At 34.6% G+C, this 21,265-nt stretch overlaps 1 protein-coding gene across 5 annotated transcripts in view; it reads right to left on the bottom strand.

Moving 5' to 3' along the window:
* The window catches only part of LOC137393463 (uncharacterized), a 96,823-nt gene extending 77,918 nt beyond the window's left edge, over positions 1-18,905 (bottom strand). For 2 of the 5 annotated variants that reach the window (XM_068080029.1, XM_068080033.1), the window contains exons 1-9: positions 18,780-18,905; positions 17,768-17,835; positions 14,091-14,202; positions 11,768-11,850; positions 7,882-8,023; positions 3,495-3,632; positions 1,322-1,460; positions 976-1,038; positions 106-244 (exon numbers count right to left, since the gene is read on the bottom strand). In XM_068080029.1, coding sequence (XP_067936130.1) covers positions 189-244; positions 976-1,038; positions 1,322-1,460; positions 3,495-3,632; positions 7,882-8,023; positions 11,768-11,820 — 591 coding nt within the window. In that variant the 5' untranslated portion in view covers positions 11,821-11,850; positions 14,091-14,202; positions 17,768-17,835; positions 18,780-18,905 and the 3' untranslated portion in view covers positions 106-188. Of the gene's footprint in view, positions 1-105; positions 245-975; positions 1,039-1,321; positions 1,461-3,494; positions 3,633-7,881; positions 8,024-11,767; positions 12,372-12,920; positions 13,027-14,090; positions 14,203-17,767; positions 17,836-18,779 lie in introns of those variants that run through there. The other 3 variants (XM_068080034.1, XM_068080032.1, XM_068080030.1) reach the window with 3 other exon arrangements.
* Positions 18,906-21,265: the final 2,360 nt, after the last annotated feature.

The raw sequence follows: 21,265 nt of genomic DNA, 5'->3' as shown, positions 1-21,265 counted from the left end.
TAAGGATTCTTCCATGGTTGCCATGACAACACCTGTCCATGGTTGCCATGACAACACCTGGCTAAATTCTCAAGGTTTTAACACTGTTTACTAGTAGACATCTACCTTGCATGATCCGGTCACTGTGTGAGCATCTGTCTGTAAGTAAGAAAGCTTAAAAGGTGCATCTGGATGATGTATTACGCTCATCAGCCATAATAAAACATGAGGCCATCACCCTTGACAAAGCTCCGGTAGAGAATGTCTAAAATATATATTAACTTTAAACTAGAATTTGTTGCCTCACCCATACAAACACCTTTTCAATAGCAAAAAACTTTAAAAAGAATACATTTTAAAAAAAGCTTTTAATATATTTTGGTCGAAGAGTCACCCAAGCCAGCCATAGTTTAAGCGCTACTAGTCAAGTCTTTTGAATAAGAGGGTGTCACTTAACATAAAGTACGGTATCATATACTACTGTAGTCTTATGACTATTCATACTCGTTGATATACCCAGTCATCAAATAACGCTTAATCCTTACAAGATCAGGCACCAGTTGCAGTATATTGGCTGATAATTGAGAATTTTATAATCGCTAAAATAATAAACCAAGTCTTGGCAAGATTTAAAATTCTGATTGCTGATATCAAATATATATTCAGCTCAATCTACTAAGACCTACCATAAAACCTCTACTCGAATGCCATGGCACTCTATTGTCCAAATAGATGTTTTACAGTAACCTAAACATATAAGGTCATAAGGGCATCATAACAACATGTAAAATCAGTTACCATAAAAAGTAAGTCAGCCTAGGGCTAACTCTTAGCTTGTACTCAGTTATTCATTCACTGCATGAACGAGATTATGTACACGGTATTCTTATATTTGTACGGTTATTTATAGAAGGTACACATTAGCTGTTGAGAAATCAAAAGTTACTATTTTAATAAAAACTTTTAAAAAGTTTAATCAGAAACAAAAGCACTTACCTTTCTCCAATATAATAAGTTCTTGTGATGGAGCCAGGATGGCCATTTCTCCAGCCAGAATATCTAAATGAAAAATAAATATGTTAAAAAGAGTGAAACTTACAACTTTATTTTATGATGCTACTAGTATCTTATTCTTATGTACATATGTAGTTTACTTATATATATGTAATATAATATATAAATTACATATTCGAAGCTATATAATTTTAATATATGTATAGACTAGCTGTACTACTACTAAATAAATAATTTACATAATTTAAACAATTTTCTGATAGGGTTGCCATGACAACACTTGGCTATATCCATAAAGCTTTAACACTGTTTAATGCTAGACATCTACCTTGCATGATCCGGTTACTGTGTGAGCATCTGTCTAGAAGTAAGAAAGCTTTAGAAGTGCCTCTGGATGATGTATTACTCTCGCCAGCCATAATAAAACATGAGACCATCATCCTTGACAAAGCTCCGGTAGAGAATGTCTAAAATATATATTAATTTTAAACTAGAATTTGTTGCCTCATCCATACAAAACCTTTTCCTGACAATGAAATCTTTAAAAAAATATAAAAGTATTTCAATTTCAAAGTTTGTTTTAAAAAATGTTTCTTTTAACATGCTTTTGACATAGATATAAGCTCTATGGGTCTGTGGGTCACTGTTAGGCATACTGACAGTAGTCTACAAACAATGTAGCTCATAGAGACATAGATATCTATCAATATATATAATCATCATTGTTAGGTTAACTGACAATGATATGCACATAGATATGACATAGATATGCACTTACTAAACAGTATGAAAAATGATATTCATGCTATTTAGACACATAGATATTGTATCTATGTGACCAGTGGGCAAGCTCTTTTTGTTTTTCAGAAAAGTAAATTGCTAAACGGTCTAAAGGCATGGTCACACGAGCACCAAACTGACGTAGGATCGGTTCGGAGGCTGGTTCGGTTCGTGGCACATGTCACTTAACATGTGTCAGTTCTAAAACATGCTGACATGTTTTAGAACATGCCATCAAAGACTCCCTATTTCTAATTACTATGTCAATTTTCAATATTATCTGGATAACTCTAAACTGGAGACTCAACAACCTTGAATATATTTTACTTCCAAGACTACAATTTAAGAAGTTTGGCAAAAAAGTACCAAATTAATAAATCTTTAACTCCCTTCTTTTTTTGAAAACACGTTTGCACACAACTACCTTAGTTACTAAGGCTTTGTGAGACACAACTACCTTAGTTACTAAGGCTTTGTGAGACACAACTACCTTAGTTACTAAGGCTTTGTGAGACACAACTACCTTAGTTACTAAGGCTTTGTGAGACACGACTACCTTAGTTACTAAGGCTTTGTGAGACACGACTACCTTAGTTACTAAGGCTTTGTGAGACACAACTACCTTAGTTACTAAGGCTTTGTGAGACACAACTACCTTAGTTACTAAGGCTTTGTGAGACACAACTACCTTAGTTACTAAGGCTTTGTGAGACACAACTACCTTAGTTACTAAGGCTTTGTGAGACACAACTACCTTAGTTACTAAGGCTTTGTGAGACACAACTACCTTAGTTACTAAGGCTTTGTGAGACACAACTACCTTAGTTACTAAGGTTTTGTGAGACACAACTGCCTTAGTTACTAAGGCTTTGTGAGACACAACTACCTTAGTTACTAAGGCTTTGTGAGACACAACTACCTTAGTTACTAAGGTTTTGTGAGACACAACTGCCTTAGTTACTAAGGCTTTGTGAGACACGACAACCTTAGTTACTAAGGCTTTGTGAGACACGACTACCTTAGTTACTAAGGCTTTGTGAGACACGACTACCTTAGTTACTAAGGCTTTGTGAGACACGACTACCTTAGTTACTAAGGCTTTGTGAGACACAACTACCTTAGTTACTAAGGCTTTGTGAGACACAACTACCTTAGTTACTAAGGCTTTGTGAGACACAACTACCTTAGTTACTAAGGCTTTGTGAGACACAACTACCTTAGTTACTAAGGCTTTGTGAGACACAACTACCTTAGTTACTAAGGCTTTGTGAGACACAACTACCTTAGTTACTAAGGCTTTGTGAGACACAACTACCTTAGTTACTAAGGCTTTGTGAGACACAACTACCTTAGTTACTAAGGCTTTGTGAGACTGTGAAAACATGGTGAAAAAGAATAACATCTCAAAAGATTGTAAGCCAGCTTTATGTAATTTGTGATATTCTATGGCTGCAAACATAACATATGCATCACATTTAATCATCTATTTCTTTAAGTCTACCAGAGACAGTTGTTGCTTTGCCTTCACTTTTAATAGTCTCCGGTACACTGAACGGTCACCTATAATACCGCTAAGCTGGTGCAATTCTATTTCCTAAAGCACATAATAATCGTAAATCATGAGAACTTCTCACGATAGGATAAGGCTTCTGCCATGGTTGCCATGACAACACTTGACTATATTCATAATGCTTTAACACTGTTTACTGCTAGACATCTACCTTGGATGATCTGGTTACCGTGTGAGCATCTGCCTGTAAGTAAGAGAGATTTAAAGGTGTCTCTGGATGATGTATTACTCTTGTCAGCCATGATAAAAAAGAGGCCACCATCCGTGGCAAAACTTCGGTGAAGAATATCTAAAACACATATCCTAAACTAGAGAAATTTTTGTCTCATCTACACAAAATCTTCGACAATGAAACATTTGGAAAAGTATAAAAAATTGTAAATTAAAACAATATTGTTTTAAAAATGACTTTTTATGATAAGTGATTAAATAAATGATAAATATAATATTTATTTACAATTTAAAATATTTATACATGTAGTCTAAATCTATAGTTCCTGTGTTTCTAATATAATATATTAGGTACATGTTCGAAGTTATACAAATTTAATATATACGTAAATGTCAGTGTTTTTTTTCTTTTTGTTGGTTTTTTTGTTTTCATCCCTGTGTCCAGTTATAGCAATTAAAATCTGGCAATTAAAATCTGCTTAGCAGGGAAATTTAATTTGTGACATTTAAATCACAAGTCAACAAACCAGTGTCCCTAACCACTAGACTAAACCGTTCTAATCATTACTAACACTACTACATATAGATATCTCCTTATCACAATTGTACAAGCTAAATATGTACTTTTTATTACTAATTGGTATTACTTCTTATTATTGCTATTCTCTAGAAAGTCTTTTAAAAGCTTATTTTTTTCATCATTACATATTCTTTATTTTTAATTTATAATTTTCAAATGTACTATTTCAATTTAAAATATGTCTTTACACTCAAACTTTCAGTTTTGATAAATCTATTAAAGCTAAATACTTTTCATGTCAACAATTGTATTATCTGGAGTAGGAATTGCCTCTACATTCTCCGTGTTTGGTCAGACCATAGAGTTATCTTCCCCTAGAGTGATAACAACACGAGCGTTTCCGGTGCCAACAAGAAGCGTTTAGGCCACGCCCCTTTTTTGTGCTAGTCAATCGTAGTGATTGACAAGATTAATAAGAATGGTTAAACAAGGATCATGAATTTCCACAGTTAAGATAGTAATTAATGCTCATATTAAAGAAATGATGATTATAGTTTATTACTCTAATATATGCTTATTATTTCTAGCAATTCCATACTTACATGACTTGCAATGGCAATGAATAGATAGTGTTAAGTAAGTGAGTTAATGCAATCAGTTACTCATAGATAAGATAGATAGTCATACTGTGGTTGCATTACATTGATGTGATGGGAAGCTAATCGACTGCCATCAACTGAAAGTATTGACATTGTATGGTGATAGAGTGATTCATTGACACCACAGTCCACAAACAGCCCTCAGTTTTGCGGTTGTACCACCAGTATTTGTATTGTACAACCGGCTGTTTTCACCAGTATCGATAGGTACAGTATCATTCATCAGAACTTTGAATACAACCAGCTTCTATTTCAATGCCAAACTTTTTTATACAAACAAGTTCATGTACTCGTTTACTTTTTCTCTTCAAAGACACTTTTCTCATGACACGAGTGTAAAAGTTAGAATGGTAAATGTTGTATATATTACAGTAAATCAACACCTTATTCTCATGTACACTAATACTTATCACCTTATTCTCATGTACAGTATTACTTATCACCTTATTCTCATGTACAGTATTACTTATCACCTTATTCTCATGTACAGTATTACTTATCACCTTATTCTCATGTACGGTATTACTTATCACCTTATTCTCATGTACAGTATTACTTATCACCTTATTCTCATGTACGGTATTACTTATCACCTTATTCTCATGTACAGTACTACTTATCACCTTATTCTCATGTATGGTATTACTTATCACCTTATTCTCATGTACAGTACTACTTATCACCTTATTCTCATGTACGGTAATACTTATCACCTTATTCTCATATACAGTAATACTTATCACCTTATTCTCATGTACGGTAATACTTATCACCTTATTCTCATGTACAGTATTACTTATCACCTTATTCTCATGTACAGTATTACTTATCACCTTATTCTCATGTACAGTATTACTTATCACCTTATTCTCATGTACGGTATTACTTATCACCTTATTCTCATGTACGGTATTACTTATCACCTTATTCTCATGTACAGTATTACTTATCACCTTATTCTCATGTACAGTACATGTGTCACTTATATGTATCTATAACCTTCTAATAATATATCAAAGTATTCATGCACAAGTATTCACGAATTTAACTTTTTTTTATAACACTGTGAAATGCAAAATATATAGAATTATATATATATTTAACTGTAAATGTATCTAAAACCTTCTAATTATTTATCGAAATATTTATAAACATGTTTTCATAATTTCTACATTACTGTAAAACACTTCTCGTGAAATTTAGAATCTATAGAGCTACATATATTGAACAGTATACGTATAAACTTGGCGTATCAAGAATTAATAGAACACAATAAAAATCACCAGTACCAGATATAGTCTAAACTTAGCCATATACGATTGCACTGCTAATCACTATGGTAAGTTAACAAAATATTTAAATGCCTCATTTGAGTTCTGGAGAGTTATATAGAATCAAAACAATAATTTCTATGACAAAGTAAACAACTTCAACTGATAAACAAAGCATACAAATACAATGAGTAATAACTAGCAGTGAACACATGGTACAGCAATTACCTTTATGTTTAAGAGTGTGAGGGGGCTGTATGTGAGAGCAAGTGAATATATCTAAGTGGTAATGCACCTGAAGAACTGCGTATCTGACTACGTTGTGTGAAATGAATGACGCACAGTGAAGGCTTGAATATATGTACCAGATGGTAACACTTACCTCCTCAGCATAAGACTATACACTGTGGTTTAGTAATCAAGTCTTATGCATTCTTATAACCCATATGATAATTACATTCATTAAAAAAACAATTAATCAGGATAGGCTTAAGCATGACAAGTTGTGAGTTCCTACTGCAGCAACTAGGTGATAATTATGGGTAGTTGGCAGGGTTGTGAGTTCTTACTGCAGCAACTAGGTGATAAGTAGATGGCAAGGTTGTGACCATCACTAAATTATCGTCTGTGCAATGCTTGGTACTCACTGATGCCAAATGCATTACAGTTGCAGTAAAATTTTGCCTGGATATCTATGTAGATGTATTAGCAGTAGTAAGGATGTCACAGACATGCAGTATAATTTCGTTGCCTACTTTTACAACTGCTCACCATGCAGTATACATGCGGAACAACTTAAACAAATTGATCACAATGAGCATGTTGTATATGGTTAAAATAAGAGTCCTAATTGTTTTAATAAACAATATCGTTGAAAATATAATACAAGACTTGTGGTTCATCGAAATGGTGATAATAGTTGACTTACTAATCTGAAATGATTTAGGAGATGAAGCACATTAGTCGATTAGTCGATGGTTATTACTAGAGGAAATCAAAGCTGAAGCTGTGTATGTAATCCTACTCAGTTGAGTTCACACACAATCGATTGTGGTAAGAACTTGGGGAATGTGTAGCAACAGTGAAATTGCAGTTAAGACACTTGAAAAGTCAGCAGTGTCAGTTGATCCACAGCATCAACCTCATACTAATATTGAAGTAACACACATGTAGTTTTAAGTTTTGAAGAAGGTGCATTCGCAGTATGTGTGAATTGCTGAATGATGCACCATGGAAGTAAATGCACATGGAAGTAGATGTGCAGTAGATCGTAGTGATATCCTGTTTCAACTGTTTTTTCGCAGTTAGGAGAACGGGTTAATTTGCATTTAGCTATTTTATATATGAAATATTGGATTGAGGTGTGAGAACATTGACACATGAGCTCAGTTCTGTAATACTGCACGTATGTCGAGGTATGACTGTATCTGCTAAGACTACACAACATGATAAAGTACAGGGAAAGATAACCCTTACCTATCAACTTACTGTATAATGACAAGGCACCATGTACTATTTGACAATTGGCACTTGTCTTCTCATGATAAACTGGCATAGAGCTCAGAAAAGACTAACATAAGGCAGTCATTTTTAAGATCGACTGACACCTCGCTGAGAGTGTCTCCATACAATTCTATCAGCAACTTGGCTTCTATGAATATTAAGCACCTTACATGGCTGCATTCGTTTAGCCAATGGTTACTAATGGTTATGCAAATTTATTTCTTTTAATAATCTCCGGTATCCAGAACAGTCACCTATAATACCGCTAAGCTGATGCAATTTTATTCCCTTAAGCACATAATAATCGTAAATCATGATGGCTTCTGACGCCCCTTTATGGCTTCTTCCATGGTTGCCATGACAACACTGGCTATATTCTTAAGGCTTTAACACTGTTTAATGTGTGACATCTACCTTGCATGATCCGGTTACTGTGTGAGCATCTGTCTGGAAGTAAACAAGCTTTAAAGGTGCCTCTGGATGATGTATTACTTCTGTAAGCCATGATAAAACAGGAGGCCACCATCTATAATAGCAAAACTTCGGTGAGGAGTATCTGAAATACACATACATATTTTGCAAACACTTGCACATGGCTATACATATCACTTTTAAACTTAAAAACTCTTGTCTTATGTACGCAAAACCTCTGAAAATGAAACATTTGGAAAGGTATAAACATTTAAATTTAAACAATACTGTTTTAACAAACATTTATTTAAAACTATTTACCTCACAGGATCAAATATTCCCAACTTCAAACTACTACATCAATTTTCAATAACATCTGGTTAACTCGAAACTGGAGACTCCATAATTTTAAATGCATCTTACATTGCAAATTTCATTTAAAAATCGTAATAATTAAATTAAATACTGCTGAGCCAAACATATTAAAAGCAAACTGCAGGTAAAAACAACACTTACTTGCATACGAACATATGAACCTACTATGCAATTGAATATGTACATGGTATTTTTACTTTTGTACAGTTATTTATAGTAGGTACACATTAGCTGAAGAGAGATAAAGAGTCACTATTTAATAAAAACTATTTAAAAAAAATCAAATCAGAAATAAAAATACTTACATTTTACCATTATCATAAGTTTTTGTCATGTATCCATTTTTGGAGCCAGATTATCTAAATAAAAAATAAATATGATAATTATTTACAATCTAAAATATTTATAATCTAAATCTATAATTCTTGTGTTTCTAATATAATATATTAAATACATATTCAAAGTTATACAATTTTAATATCTATATATATATTTCTCAAAGTATGTGTTTCCGTGGATCTGTCATTCCGGTTATAGCTATAGCGCACGCTAATTATTTTACCGATGCGGCCCAGCGTTATGATGCAACTGTGAAAAAATATTTTTCGTATGGTTTGATTACTGTATTTGGGGTCAAGGCCAATTTTCCTCACGCAGACAATTGTATCGTTTCCGTGGAAAGAGCCTCTACATTCTCTCACCATTTAATCACACAAAGACAGTCCATTATCTCATTTTTACATTTGTACCAATGTTGAAAGGTACCAGTATCGACGTATTCAAAGTTTTGATGTTTAGCTTCTGCTGGAACAGTAACCTTTTTTATACACACACTTCTATGTAATCATTGTTATTATTAATTAAACATATTCATGATTTTTATTTTGTTTTCTCAATTTCTATTAAGTGTATCATTACCCAATCATCTTTTATTGTAATTGTATCAAAACTGACTTAATTTATCTATTACTTGCTAATTATTTCACATTTACAAATAAACCTTTTTATAGTCATTTTACATTTTTCAATTTATTTGACCTGCACAAAACATTTTCCTCATGATATGAAGTTTAAAAGATGTTTGACAAAGTTTGAAAACTTTTACAAGTTATTTTTATTTTCTTTCATAATTTGTTTCAATTAAACAAAACACTTTTCTCATGATATGTATGTAGTTTGAAAGAATGGCAAATGTTGTTATATGTTAAATACAATATATTAAATCAATTTTATGACCAAAGACCTTTTTATTACCCAGGCAACGCCGGGTAGCACAGCTAGTCTATATATAGATGTCAGTGTTTCTTGGTCTTTTTTTGCTCGTTTTGTTTTCATCCCTGTGTCCAGTTATAGCAATTAAAATCTAAGAAATAAAAATCGGCTTCGCAGAAGATTTTCACTCACGACTTTTAAATCACAAGTCTGCAAACAAGCACGTCTAACCACTAGCCTTCTTATCAATTACTAGTGCTCCTACATATAGGTATATCCTTATCACAATTACTAGTGCTCCTACAAACAATCACGTCTAACCACTAGCCTTCTTATCATTACTAGTACTCCTACATACAATCACGTCTAACCACTAGCCTTCTTATCATTACTAGTGCTCCTACATATAGGTATATCCTTATCACAATTACTAGTGCTCCTACAAACAATCACGTCTAACCACTAGCCTTCTTATCAATACTAGTGCTCCTACATACAATCACGTCTAACCACTAGCCTTCTTATCATTACTAGTGCTCCTACATATAGGTATATCCTTATCACAATTACTAGTGCTCCTACAAACAATCACGTCTAACCACTAGCCTTCTTATCAATACTAGTGCTCCTACATATAGGTATATCCTTATCACAATTACTAGTGCTCCTACAAACAATCACGTCTAACCACTAGCCTTCTTATCATTACTAGTGCTCCTACATATAGGTATATCCTTATCACAATTACTAGTGCTCCTACAAACAATCACGTCTAACCACTAGCCTTCTTATCAATACTAGTGCTCCTACAAACAATCACGTCTAACCACTAGCCTTCTTATCATTACTAGTGCTCCTACATATAGGTATATCCTTATCACAATTACTAGTGCTCCTACAAACAATCACGTCTAACCACTAGCCTTCTTATCATTACTAGTGCTCCTACATATAGGTATATCCCTATCACAATTGCACATGCTAAATATGCACTTATTACTATTAATTCTTATTACTTCTTATTATTGTTATTTTCTAGAAAGGTTTTTTAAAAGCTTATTTTTTTCATCATTACCTATTCTTTATTCTTAATTTATAATTTTCAAATGTTCCATTTCAATTTGAAATGTGCCTTTACACGCAGACTTTCAGTTTTGATAAATCTATTAAAGCTAAATACTTTTCATGTGAACTGTTGTATTATCTGGAGTAGGAATTGCTTCTACATTCTCCCTGTTTGGTCAGACCATAGAGTTATCTTCCCCTAGAGTTATAACAACACGAGCATTTCCGGTGCCAACAAGAAGCGTTTAGGCCACTCAGCTTTTTTGTGCTAGTCAATCGTAGTGATTGACTAGATCAATAACATCAGCCGTGAGAATAGTTAAACAAGGATCATGAATTTCCACAGTTAAGATAGTAATTAATGCTTATATTAAAGAAATGATGATTATAGTTTATTACTCTAATATATGCTTATTATTTAAAGCAATTCCATACCTACTTGACTTGCAATGGCACTGAATAGATAGTGTCAAGTAAGCAATCAGTTACTCATAGATAAGATAGATAGTCACACTGGGGTTGCATTACATTGACGTGATGGGAAGCTAATCGACTGCCATCAACTGAAAGTATTGACATTGTATGGTGATAGATTCATTCATTGACACCACAGTCCACAAACAGCCCTCAGTTTTGCGGTTGTACCACCAGTATTTGTATTGTACAACCAGCCGTTTTCACCAGTCTCGAGAGGTACCAGTATCATTCATCAAAACTTTGAATACAGCTTCTGCTCCAATGCCAAACTTTTTTATACACACAAGTTCATGCACTCGTTTACTTTTCCTCTTTATTAGTTCAAAAATAGGTTCTTTTCATGAAAAAAACTTTTATTACTCGGGAATTGCCAGACATTCAGCTAGTCTATATATATAAATCTGTGTTTCTCTGTACAAACACTGAGACACAAAAATAAACACAGTAGACCAAAATAAACACAGTAGACAAAAACAAACAAACATCTTCATTTAAAAGTTAGAACAGTATATGTTGCATACGATTAAAAGTAAAATTTCTGTGCAAAACATTTTTTATAATCCGCGCATTGCAGGGCCTTCACCTAGTAATAATATAACTTATACTCATTTATTTATCTACTGTGAAACAATAATATGTACTTACTCTTACTTTTGGACAGTTATTTATAATTGGTCACTGTTAGCTGAAGAAAAATAAAGAGTTACTATTTTAATAAAAGCAACTACAAATAAATTGAATCGGATGTAAAAATAATTACCTTTCCGCAATATAATGATTCTCATGATTAGCAATATAAAAGTTGGTTCTCATGATGTACCAAGATTTCTGCAGTCAGCATATCTGAAACATAAATATGTTTAAAAGTGACAGTTACAAATTTATTTAAGATAATATTAACATCTAATTCTCATACAAAACATATGTATTTCATATTCACTACAAATATTTATTTCAACATATTCAGGGCTTTTTATTTGTCTTCTTAGTTCGTATTAATTGTATCATTACCAAATCATTTTTATTGTAATTGTAGGAAAACAGACTCCATTTACCTATTACTTGCTAGTTATTTCATATTTACATTAAAACACTTGACGTACCCATCTCTACAATCAGCATATCTAAAGCATAGATATGTTTATAAGAGAGACATTTAAAATTCATTTAAAGATAATATCAACATCTTATTCTTATATACATGTGTATTTACCTCTATGTATCTATAATATCAACATCTTATTCTTATATACATGTGTATTTACCTCTATGTATCTATAATATCAACATCTTATTCTTATATACATGTGTATTTACCTCTATGTATCTATAATATCAACATCTTATTTTTATATACATGTGTATTTACCTCTATGTATCTATAATATCAACATCTTATTCTTATATACATGTGTATTTACCTCTATGTATCTATAATATCAACATCTTATTCTTATATACATGTGTATTTACCTCTATGTATCTATAATATCAACATCTTATTCTTATATACATGTGTATTTACCTCTATGTATCTATAACCTTCTAATTATCCATCAAAGTATTAATAAATAAGTATTCATCATTTTAACATTATGGTATAACACTTATTGTGAAACAAAAAATGTGTACATTTCTACACAACTTTATAAACACTGCATATCAAAAATTAACAAAACGCAATAAAAACCACTAGTACCATATACAGTCTAAACCTAGCCATAGATCATTGCACTGCTAATCACTTTTATAAGTTAACAAAATATTTAAATGCCTCATTCGAGTTCTGGAGAGTTATCTAAAATCAAAACAATAATTTGAATGACAAAGTAAACACCTTCAACTGATAAACAAAGCATACAAATACAGTGAGTAATAATTAGCAGTGAACAGAATGATGGTAGAGCAATTACCTTCATGTTTAAGAGTGTGAGGAGGCTGTATTTGAAAGCAAGTGGGTATATCTAAGTGGTAATGCACCTGAAGCACTGCGTATCTGACTACGTTGTGTGAAATGAATGACGCACAGTGAAGGCTTGAATATATGTACCAGATGGTAACACTTACCTCCTCAGCTTAGGGCTATACACTGTGGTTTAGTAATCAAGTCTTATGCATTCTTATAACCCATATGATAATTACATTCATTAAAAAACAATCAGGATAGGTTTAAGCATGACAAGTTGTGAGTTGGTACTGCAGCAACTAGGTGATAATTATGGGTAGTTGGCAGGGTTGTGACTTTTTGCCTAATTTTTGATTGTCTACTTTTACAACTATGCACTCTGCAGTATACACGAAGCCCAATTTGAAAAAATTGATCACAATGAGCATGTTGTATATGGTTAAAATAAAAATCATAATTATTTTAATATATAATATCAATGGAAATATTATACAAAGATTCTAATTTCATCAAAATGGTAATAATGGGTGAATTGCTAATCCGAAATGATTTGGAAGATAAATTTCAGGTTTTGAAGAACACGCATTTGTAGTATGTATGATTCGCCGAGTTTCTGGTGATGCGCCATGGAAGTAAATGCTTGTGGAAGTAGATGTGCAGTAGATCGTAGTAATATCCTGTTTCAACTGTTTATTTTTGCAGTTTAAGAACGGATTAATTTGCGTTTAACTATTTTATATAGAATATATTGCATTGAGATACAAGAACATGGACATATGAGCTCAGTTCTGGAATACATTAAACTAATATGTCGAGGTATGACTGTATCTGCCAAGACTACACAACGTGATAAAGTACAGGGAAAGATAACCCTTACCTATCAACTTACTGTATTATGACAAGACTTTGACAGTTTGCTATTTGACAATTTTTACTTGTCTTTTAATGATAAACTGGCAGAGCTCAGAAAATATTAACATAAAGCAGTCATTTTAAGATGGTCACCTAATAATAATGCTAAGCTGATGCAATTAGAGTGTTATTTCCTTTAGTGCTTAATAACTGTAAATCATGATTATTGCTTGGCTGCACTTTGACAAGGTTTCTGCCATGGTTGCCATGACAACACCTGGTTATATTCTCAAGGCTTTAACACTGTTTAATGTGTGACATCTACCTTGCAAGATCCAGTTACTGTGTGAGCATCTGTCTAGAAGTAAGAAAGCTTTAAAGGTGTCTCTGGATGATGTATTACTTCTGTAAGCCATGATAGAACAGGAGACCATCATCTATAATAGCAAAACTTCGGTGAAGAGTATTTGAAATACATATTAATTTTAAACTAGAGAAATTCTTGTTTTATCTACACAAAACTTCTGACAATGAAACATTTTGAAAAGTATAAAAAAATTTAAATTGAAACAATGTTTTAAAAATATTCTTTTGAATGCTTTTACTTCAAAGGATCAAATATTCCCAATTTCTAATTAAAATGCCAGTTTTCAATAATATCTGGTTAACTCAAAACTGGAAAGTCAACAATCTTAAATATGTTTTACTTCTAAGGCTACACGGAGTTCAACAAACACAAACTACTGTACGCCTCTACAGATAAGCCATCTTGCATATGAGCCGCCCTAAAAAAATAGCCTTGAAATCAGGAAATTTATAAAAATTCGCATACAAGCCGACCTTATAAATCGCAACATCATACGGCCTATCAAAACAAAAGGTTGCAGAAATGGAGGAACTTTTGTACGCTTATCACAAAGTGTTTCGGTTTGTAGAGTAGTTGTATAATTAGCCTATCGTGTCTTAGCTTTTTCAAAAGAAAGCAATCATATTTGCGTTGAGCCAATGGAAAAAATGGTTGCATCTCAAGCTGACCTTAGTTTCGCTTTGCAAAAACACATTTACAGATCATTTTTCTTCGTGATGATCAGGCGTATGACAGATATGTAGGTTTAAAAAACTGTAGATCAATAGAATCCTGTTGATTATCTATTGGGCAACAGTAGCAGTGAAGGTGAGTATTATCAGGGTTTGTCAAGGATAGATGAACAATAAGTGAAAAGAAATAATAAATTGTGGGATTACAGTGCTTGCTGCAAAACATTGCAGCAAGCACTGTGATACATCAACAAGCAAACATGAAAATCTAAGGCAATTGCTATGCCGCTAGAAATATCAAGCATGGACGTTCTCCAACTATCACTGCTGAATCGATGTGAATATATGGGACATGAGTTGGATTGGGAGTTGTCTGATCATTATAATGAACAGCTTATGAATGAAAAACAGCATAAAATTAGTTAAATTACTACTAAATCATGATTACTATTGATCAACACCACTTAATATGAAAGAGACTAACTGGCTACAACAATTACTAATGGATATTCAGCAAAGCAAACAACTCTACAGAGTGTCAGGCACAAGCAGAGGTATATCACCAATATTAAAGGTGCCAGCCAGAATTACGACTTGTTGAAACGAAGTAGCAGTCAGCATGCATCAGATCAGCAAGCAGTCATCAGCAAGATCATTATTTGCAACATTTTCTTTAGTATATCTAAATATAGCTTATAACATCATTTTAGTCTAGACAATGTTGTACTGTCTAGCAGTAGAAAATTATGGCATAATTATTTATGAACTCAGATATTGTATTTTATGCGAAAATATTGATGAAATGGCTGTGAAAAGAATGGCATAAAATGATAATTTTTTTTCTCCATATAAGTTAGCTAGCTAGTAGCGTCTTAGAATGAGGATTACTGCAAAATTAATTTTACAATGCTACCACTATTAGTTTTTGAGTTATGGCCAGTTTTGTACAATTTGTTACTGGACTTGGAATAATTTCCGCTTGTCGTCATGAGATTCCAAAATCAGTAATGAATTTTAGCTCACCAGCAACTCGCATGCCATTTAGCGAGGATGCAATCATAGTTAGTGAAGAGAACTCGGACGAGGAGAGCTGCATATGCAGAAGCATAGAGCCCAGTAAATGAAAGCACAATACCAAACAGAGCCAGTTTGAAATAGAGAGTAGCAGAGCAAGTAATCATAAGCATGACTTCACACAGCAAGCAGCTGACACCCAGCAACCAATACAAAATTATAGAAAAGAGAGAGCGAATAACTATGAAGAAGAACAGCTGGCCTACCATAAGAAAGGACAGATTCAACAAAATGTGAAAAAAGCACATCACGAGAAGAGACTGAATGAGCAACGAGAATGGCAAAGGACACAAGAACTCATGTAGGAAGAAGTGTATGGCAAAAGGTCAGAGATGAGCAATTTTGACCAACATAGTGAGAATTATTACAAGAAAAACAACTCAAAACCAACACGGCCTTACAGATTGTGCAGAAAACAGCCAACATACAAGGAAAGGAGACAACTTCCGAAAGATTGGCTAGGACCAGGACACCGAAAACACGAAAAGTTTGATGAAGAATGCTACCAGCCTCGACAAGCAATGTGTTATGATTATCAATGCAATGTAACACCAAGAAAAAGCATACTCAAACCAAAGCAGTATCACATAGGAGAAGAAAACAATGAATATGCCAGAGCATCAGATCAAGAGAGGAGACAAATCCTACATATTTGGCAAGTATTACGCCAGCATCACCACTATGGCTAAAAGACTCCTTCCCACAATGAATGCTGATGCAATAGACCAGATAATAGTATCATTTGTAAGAGGCCTGCCAGTGACTTTTAAGAGAGGCTCGCTAAACAATAGTAGCATCGGCACAGCAGATGGCGCCTTCAAGGCATCGCAGAGCATGAAAAAAAAACAAATGTTATTCTACTTAATGAGTCAGCACATGCAATTATTAGCGCAGTAAGTCGTGACATAAGACAGGAAGAGCAACTGGAAGCAATGAAGCAAAGCCTGAAAACCTGGAGCTAAGAGTAGCTGAGAGTAGACGTGGGTGTAATAATAATAACAGCTGGTTTCAACTAGATAGATATTATGGTAGCAATGCAGCAACCAACCCAAACTGGAGACAAAAAATGGAACAGGCCAATGGGTAGACAATTCCATGGCATCTATAGAAACAACAAAGCACGATATTTCTCAGGTCGAAGTTTAATAATAATTGGAGAAACTATAAAAATACCAGCTTTTCAAGAGCGTCTCAGTGGCAAACATGGAGACAGAATCGAACACTAACAACCCAAGAAAATCACGACCAGCATGAGGGACAGAAGTTTATGATGGATGGCCGACCATTATGCCGAAATTACAATGACATTGGCCACCAGCACTACTTCTGTAGAAGAACAGCTAACTCCGCGCAAGAAGGGTGCCCGACGCAACAAAATCACATGGTAGGCTTTGAAGAAACCGGAAACCAGTTTAGGGCTGTCAATGCGAGTAGCCATAGAGCTCAAGACATTAATAGAATAGGAATGGTGAACGCCTTAATTCAAGACCTACCTACACCAACAGCTCATACAGAAGAAAAATACAGATATGCAGCAGCCAAAGAAGAGCAGACAAATCCTCAGCCACAAGTAAAGCAGCCACACATTGAAACAATTGCCACAACAGGAAAGAAAGCAGTACAGCAAGAAACAAGCCAAACAGAAAAACATGCATGGGAAGTGCCAGCAAGCGCTAAAGACAGTTATTATAAGTTTCAGTAGTTACCACAGGCCAAAAGACAGAAAGACTGACAACCGCTATGGAAGAGGCAGTAACACTGATTGTTCTAGCAGCCATACCTAATAATTCTGATTGGCAACCTAATTGAAAGAACAAAAGCGTATACAGATCACTCCATGCTATACCACACAGCAGATCACACCAGATCACACTTACATTTAATACTTACCCGAAGAAATACTATGCTCCAAATCTAAAGACTCTTCCCCGGGGTGGGGGGGCTTAACATTGCTGAATCTACAAATATACAAGAAGTATTACGACTGGCGAGCAATGAATATGCCTTTCAAGCAAAGAAGTAGATGCTATCTATCGCTACCAAAGATGAACAGGAAATATAGCTGCCAAGCATTCTCAACCAAATACCTGAATTTAATGCACCCTTTTTTTCACAGACGAGCCAAAAGCAACAATATGCATTGAACAGCGAAGCGTCAGAGACACCTGCATTGTGAAATGTCTGAAATGTTGAACAAAATGCAATCAGGAAGCAGAAATTATGGAAAAGAAAACTGGCTAGGAAATATGACAAGAACAGGTAGAATGCATGATCTACGAGACATTGCAAATAAGGGAATGACAGATTCTATTTATGAAGATGGACAGTATGAATGGAAATAACTTATAAACGACCAGCTTCACACATGAAAAAACTAAATAACAGAAAGTTACAAAAAAGGAATATACATAATCTACTGCTTGACGCTATAGCGCTTGCACAGCTAGATATATATAGACTGCTAACAATAATTATAGGCAACTGTTATATATTCATAATGTAACACGTTTAGAAAAAAAGAACCACAGGCTAAATGAATACGACCTAGACGACGAGGAGACACATGAATATAGACCCCCTTGAATATATATGGACTGGAGACAGACCTGCCAACCCAAGAGTGGGGCAATGCATGAGATTTGGTTTTGGAACAATTGATGTATCAATGATAGTATATATGAAATTGTGGAAATTGGGGCAAAAATCTCACGCATTTCTCACGCATCTTCATTTTTTCTTTGGGGTGATTGTGTGAGTCTCACGCCCAATGCGTGAGACACACAATTCGCCCAATGCGTGAGAGTTGGCAGGTATGACTGGAGACGAAGCTGACAGTCTCGTGTGATCTTGGGTTCACGGTGAGTGAGAGATTGCTTCCTTGCGCAATATAACGGCAACTTACGTGAGAGCACACGCCAGCCCATTTCCAATAAAGCCAGCTACTGCCAAGATGAAACGACTCGATGTTAGCGGTTCGGTAAGCCTTGAACGGGTATATAATTACAAAAAGCAACGCGTACGATAGGAAGCCCGGGATGACTAGACCACAACTGATAGAGGGATAACTGGCATTCTTTAAACTGAGACAAATTGGCCAAACGACGGCAAGCCATCCAATAACTGGCGCTCAGTAAAACTAACCACGAATAAGGATTGAGACACCGCGATAAGAAACGCCCACATAGAGCCTACTCATAGGCGAATCCGAGGACATGACACAGAGGTGGTTTTCAATGTTAAAGTGAAAGTAAACACAGTTGCTGACAATGACAACCATGCATGCTTCATGAAGAACATTGCATCGAGAAATTCCAAGAACAGAACTTAACATTCATGAACAACTTGAGGGGCCAGCCTGGAGCTTAAGGTTGACTTGCAACAAAATTCACATTACCATTATTTGGTATCAAGGGATTCACCATGTCTTACACTGCTGTGTTGTAGGTGCCAAATGTGTGGAAATGTGATTACAAGCTCTTAAAATGCCGTCTTAATACTTCTAAGTGCATGTACCTAAATAAAAAACGGTTTAAATTTATGGTGGTAGATGAAATTTGAAAGCAACACCATAGAAATAATTAATATCAGGCTCATAGCAGTTCTTTGTTTAACACGGTTTTTTTACTTTGAAGTAGCCTGCATATATAAAAAACCGGTTTAACTTTACGATAGTAGATGAACTTTCATAGCAACGCCATAGAAATAAGTACTGTCTCAGGCTAATAGTAGTTCCTTGCTTAATGCGGTCCTAATACTTTGAAGAACATGCATATAAAGAACAGTTTACAAGCTTTGGGCCAAAGGTTACGTTTAGCAAGCAAACTTTTATGCGTTGCATTTGTGCTGAATGCAACGCGTAAGTTTCGCTCTGCCAAAAAATTGTTTTGACACTAGTATCGACTAGTTCAGCAGCGCAAAAAAAGAGTTGAGGCCAGAAGATATTGTGGAAGGCATTGTACAACTAGAAAATGTTCGCCCCTTCGAAATCAAGCAATCAGAACGCAGCTACCCTATTGCAGCAATATCTTTGTTTTAAAAAAGTTAATTTTTGTTTCTGCATGTAACATAAGTATGGTTTGTTTATGTCACTTGTTCATGAATATATATTTGTAGTATTTGATAGATTATCATTATGTAATTTATAAATATGCAGATTTATAGCATTTTGTTTGATAGCATCATTGCAGTAATCTGATCTTACGACGGACCGATGCTCATAACTCCTCTTTTATTGCACATAAAAAGCTAGTTTTGGCTGCAGGCTGTAGCAATCATATCAATGGGTGCAATGAGCTTTTACGCAACAGTGTTAAATATAGATATAAAATAAAAGTATGTCTTCGAAGAAAAATTAAAAACGCCAACAAATTGAAAAGAAGGTCCCAGGCTATAATATCATCGCAGGTCAATTGCAAGCAATAGATATCAACTAGTAGAGATATTTCTCGATTATATTATGTTTCTTGATGCGCATTTAATTAGAGATCTTTGACAAGTTGGAGGTAAGTTATCACATTTATTGCATCCAAAAGGTTTAATATCGCTCCACCGAAAAAAGAGAGCAAAATGTAGGCAACATTCGCTTCGCCCATAATAGGGCTAAACAGATTGTTTGAAAATCTTGGCAAACCATTTGACAAATACACCACCAGCCTCTATTTGATCACCATCTTCAATTGACCACCACTATAGAGGGAGGGTTGAAAAATAAAGCGCCATGGCGTTCAATTAGAGTTTTTATGGTATGCTGTTTCAAAAAGCTTTGAGACCCATCATGTAGGTCTGATAACACTGTGACTGTATTAGTCCATGGAGAGGTTACCTCTCCATGAAGGTTACCTCTCCGTGTTACTTCTCAGAAGTAACACATAGTAATGAAGGTCCTATACCATTTAAAAATAATGCCAAAGTTCAAAATATCAATTGCTTGTTTCTAGCCATCTGCACAGAGGAGATAAAGAAGCTGCCCCTGAAAGTAGCTTGGCGAGAGGCTTGGCTAGTAGTGAGGGAATAGCTGCCCCCCCCCCTCACACTCTTTACGTTTAAGAGTGTGAGGGGGCTGTATGTGAGAGCAAGTGGGTATATCTAAGTGGTAATGCACCTGAAGCACTGCGTATGTGACTACGTTGTGTGAAATGAATGACCCGCAGTGAAGGCTTGAATATATGTACCAGATGGTAACACTTAACCCTTCAGCATATGGCTATACACTGTGGTTTAGTAATCAAGTCTTATGCATTCTTATAACCCATATGATAATTACATTCATTAAAAAAACAATTAATCAGGATAGGTTTAAGCATGACAAGTTGTGAGTTGGTACTGCAGCAACTAGGTGATAAGTAGATGGCAGGGTTGTGACTAGAGTTGCCCCGATTTTGGTATCGG

The sequence above is a fragment of the Watersipora subatra genome, chromosome 4, assembly GCF_963576615.1.
Source record: "Watersipora subatra chromosome 4, tzWatSuba1.1, whole genome shotgun sequence".
NCBI lineage: Eukaryota > Metazoa > Bryozoa > Gymnolaemata > Cheilostomatida > Watersiporidae > Watersipora > Watersipora subatra.
Note: the sequence above shows the minus strand (reverse complement) of the source record. Positions and strands in the feature narration are given on the sequence as shown.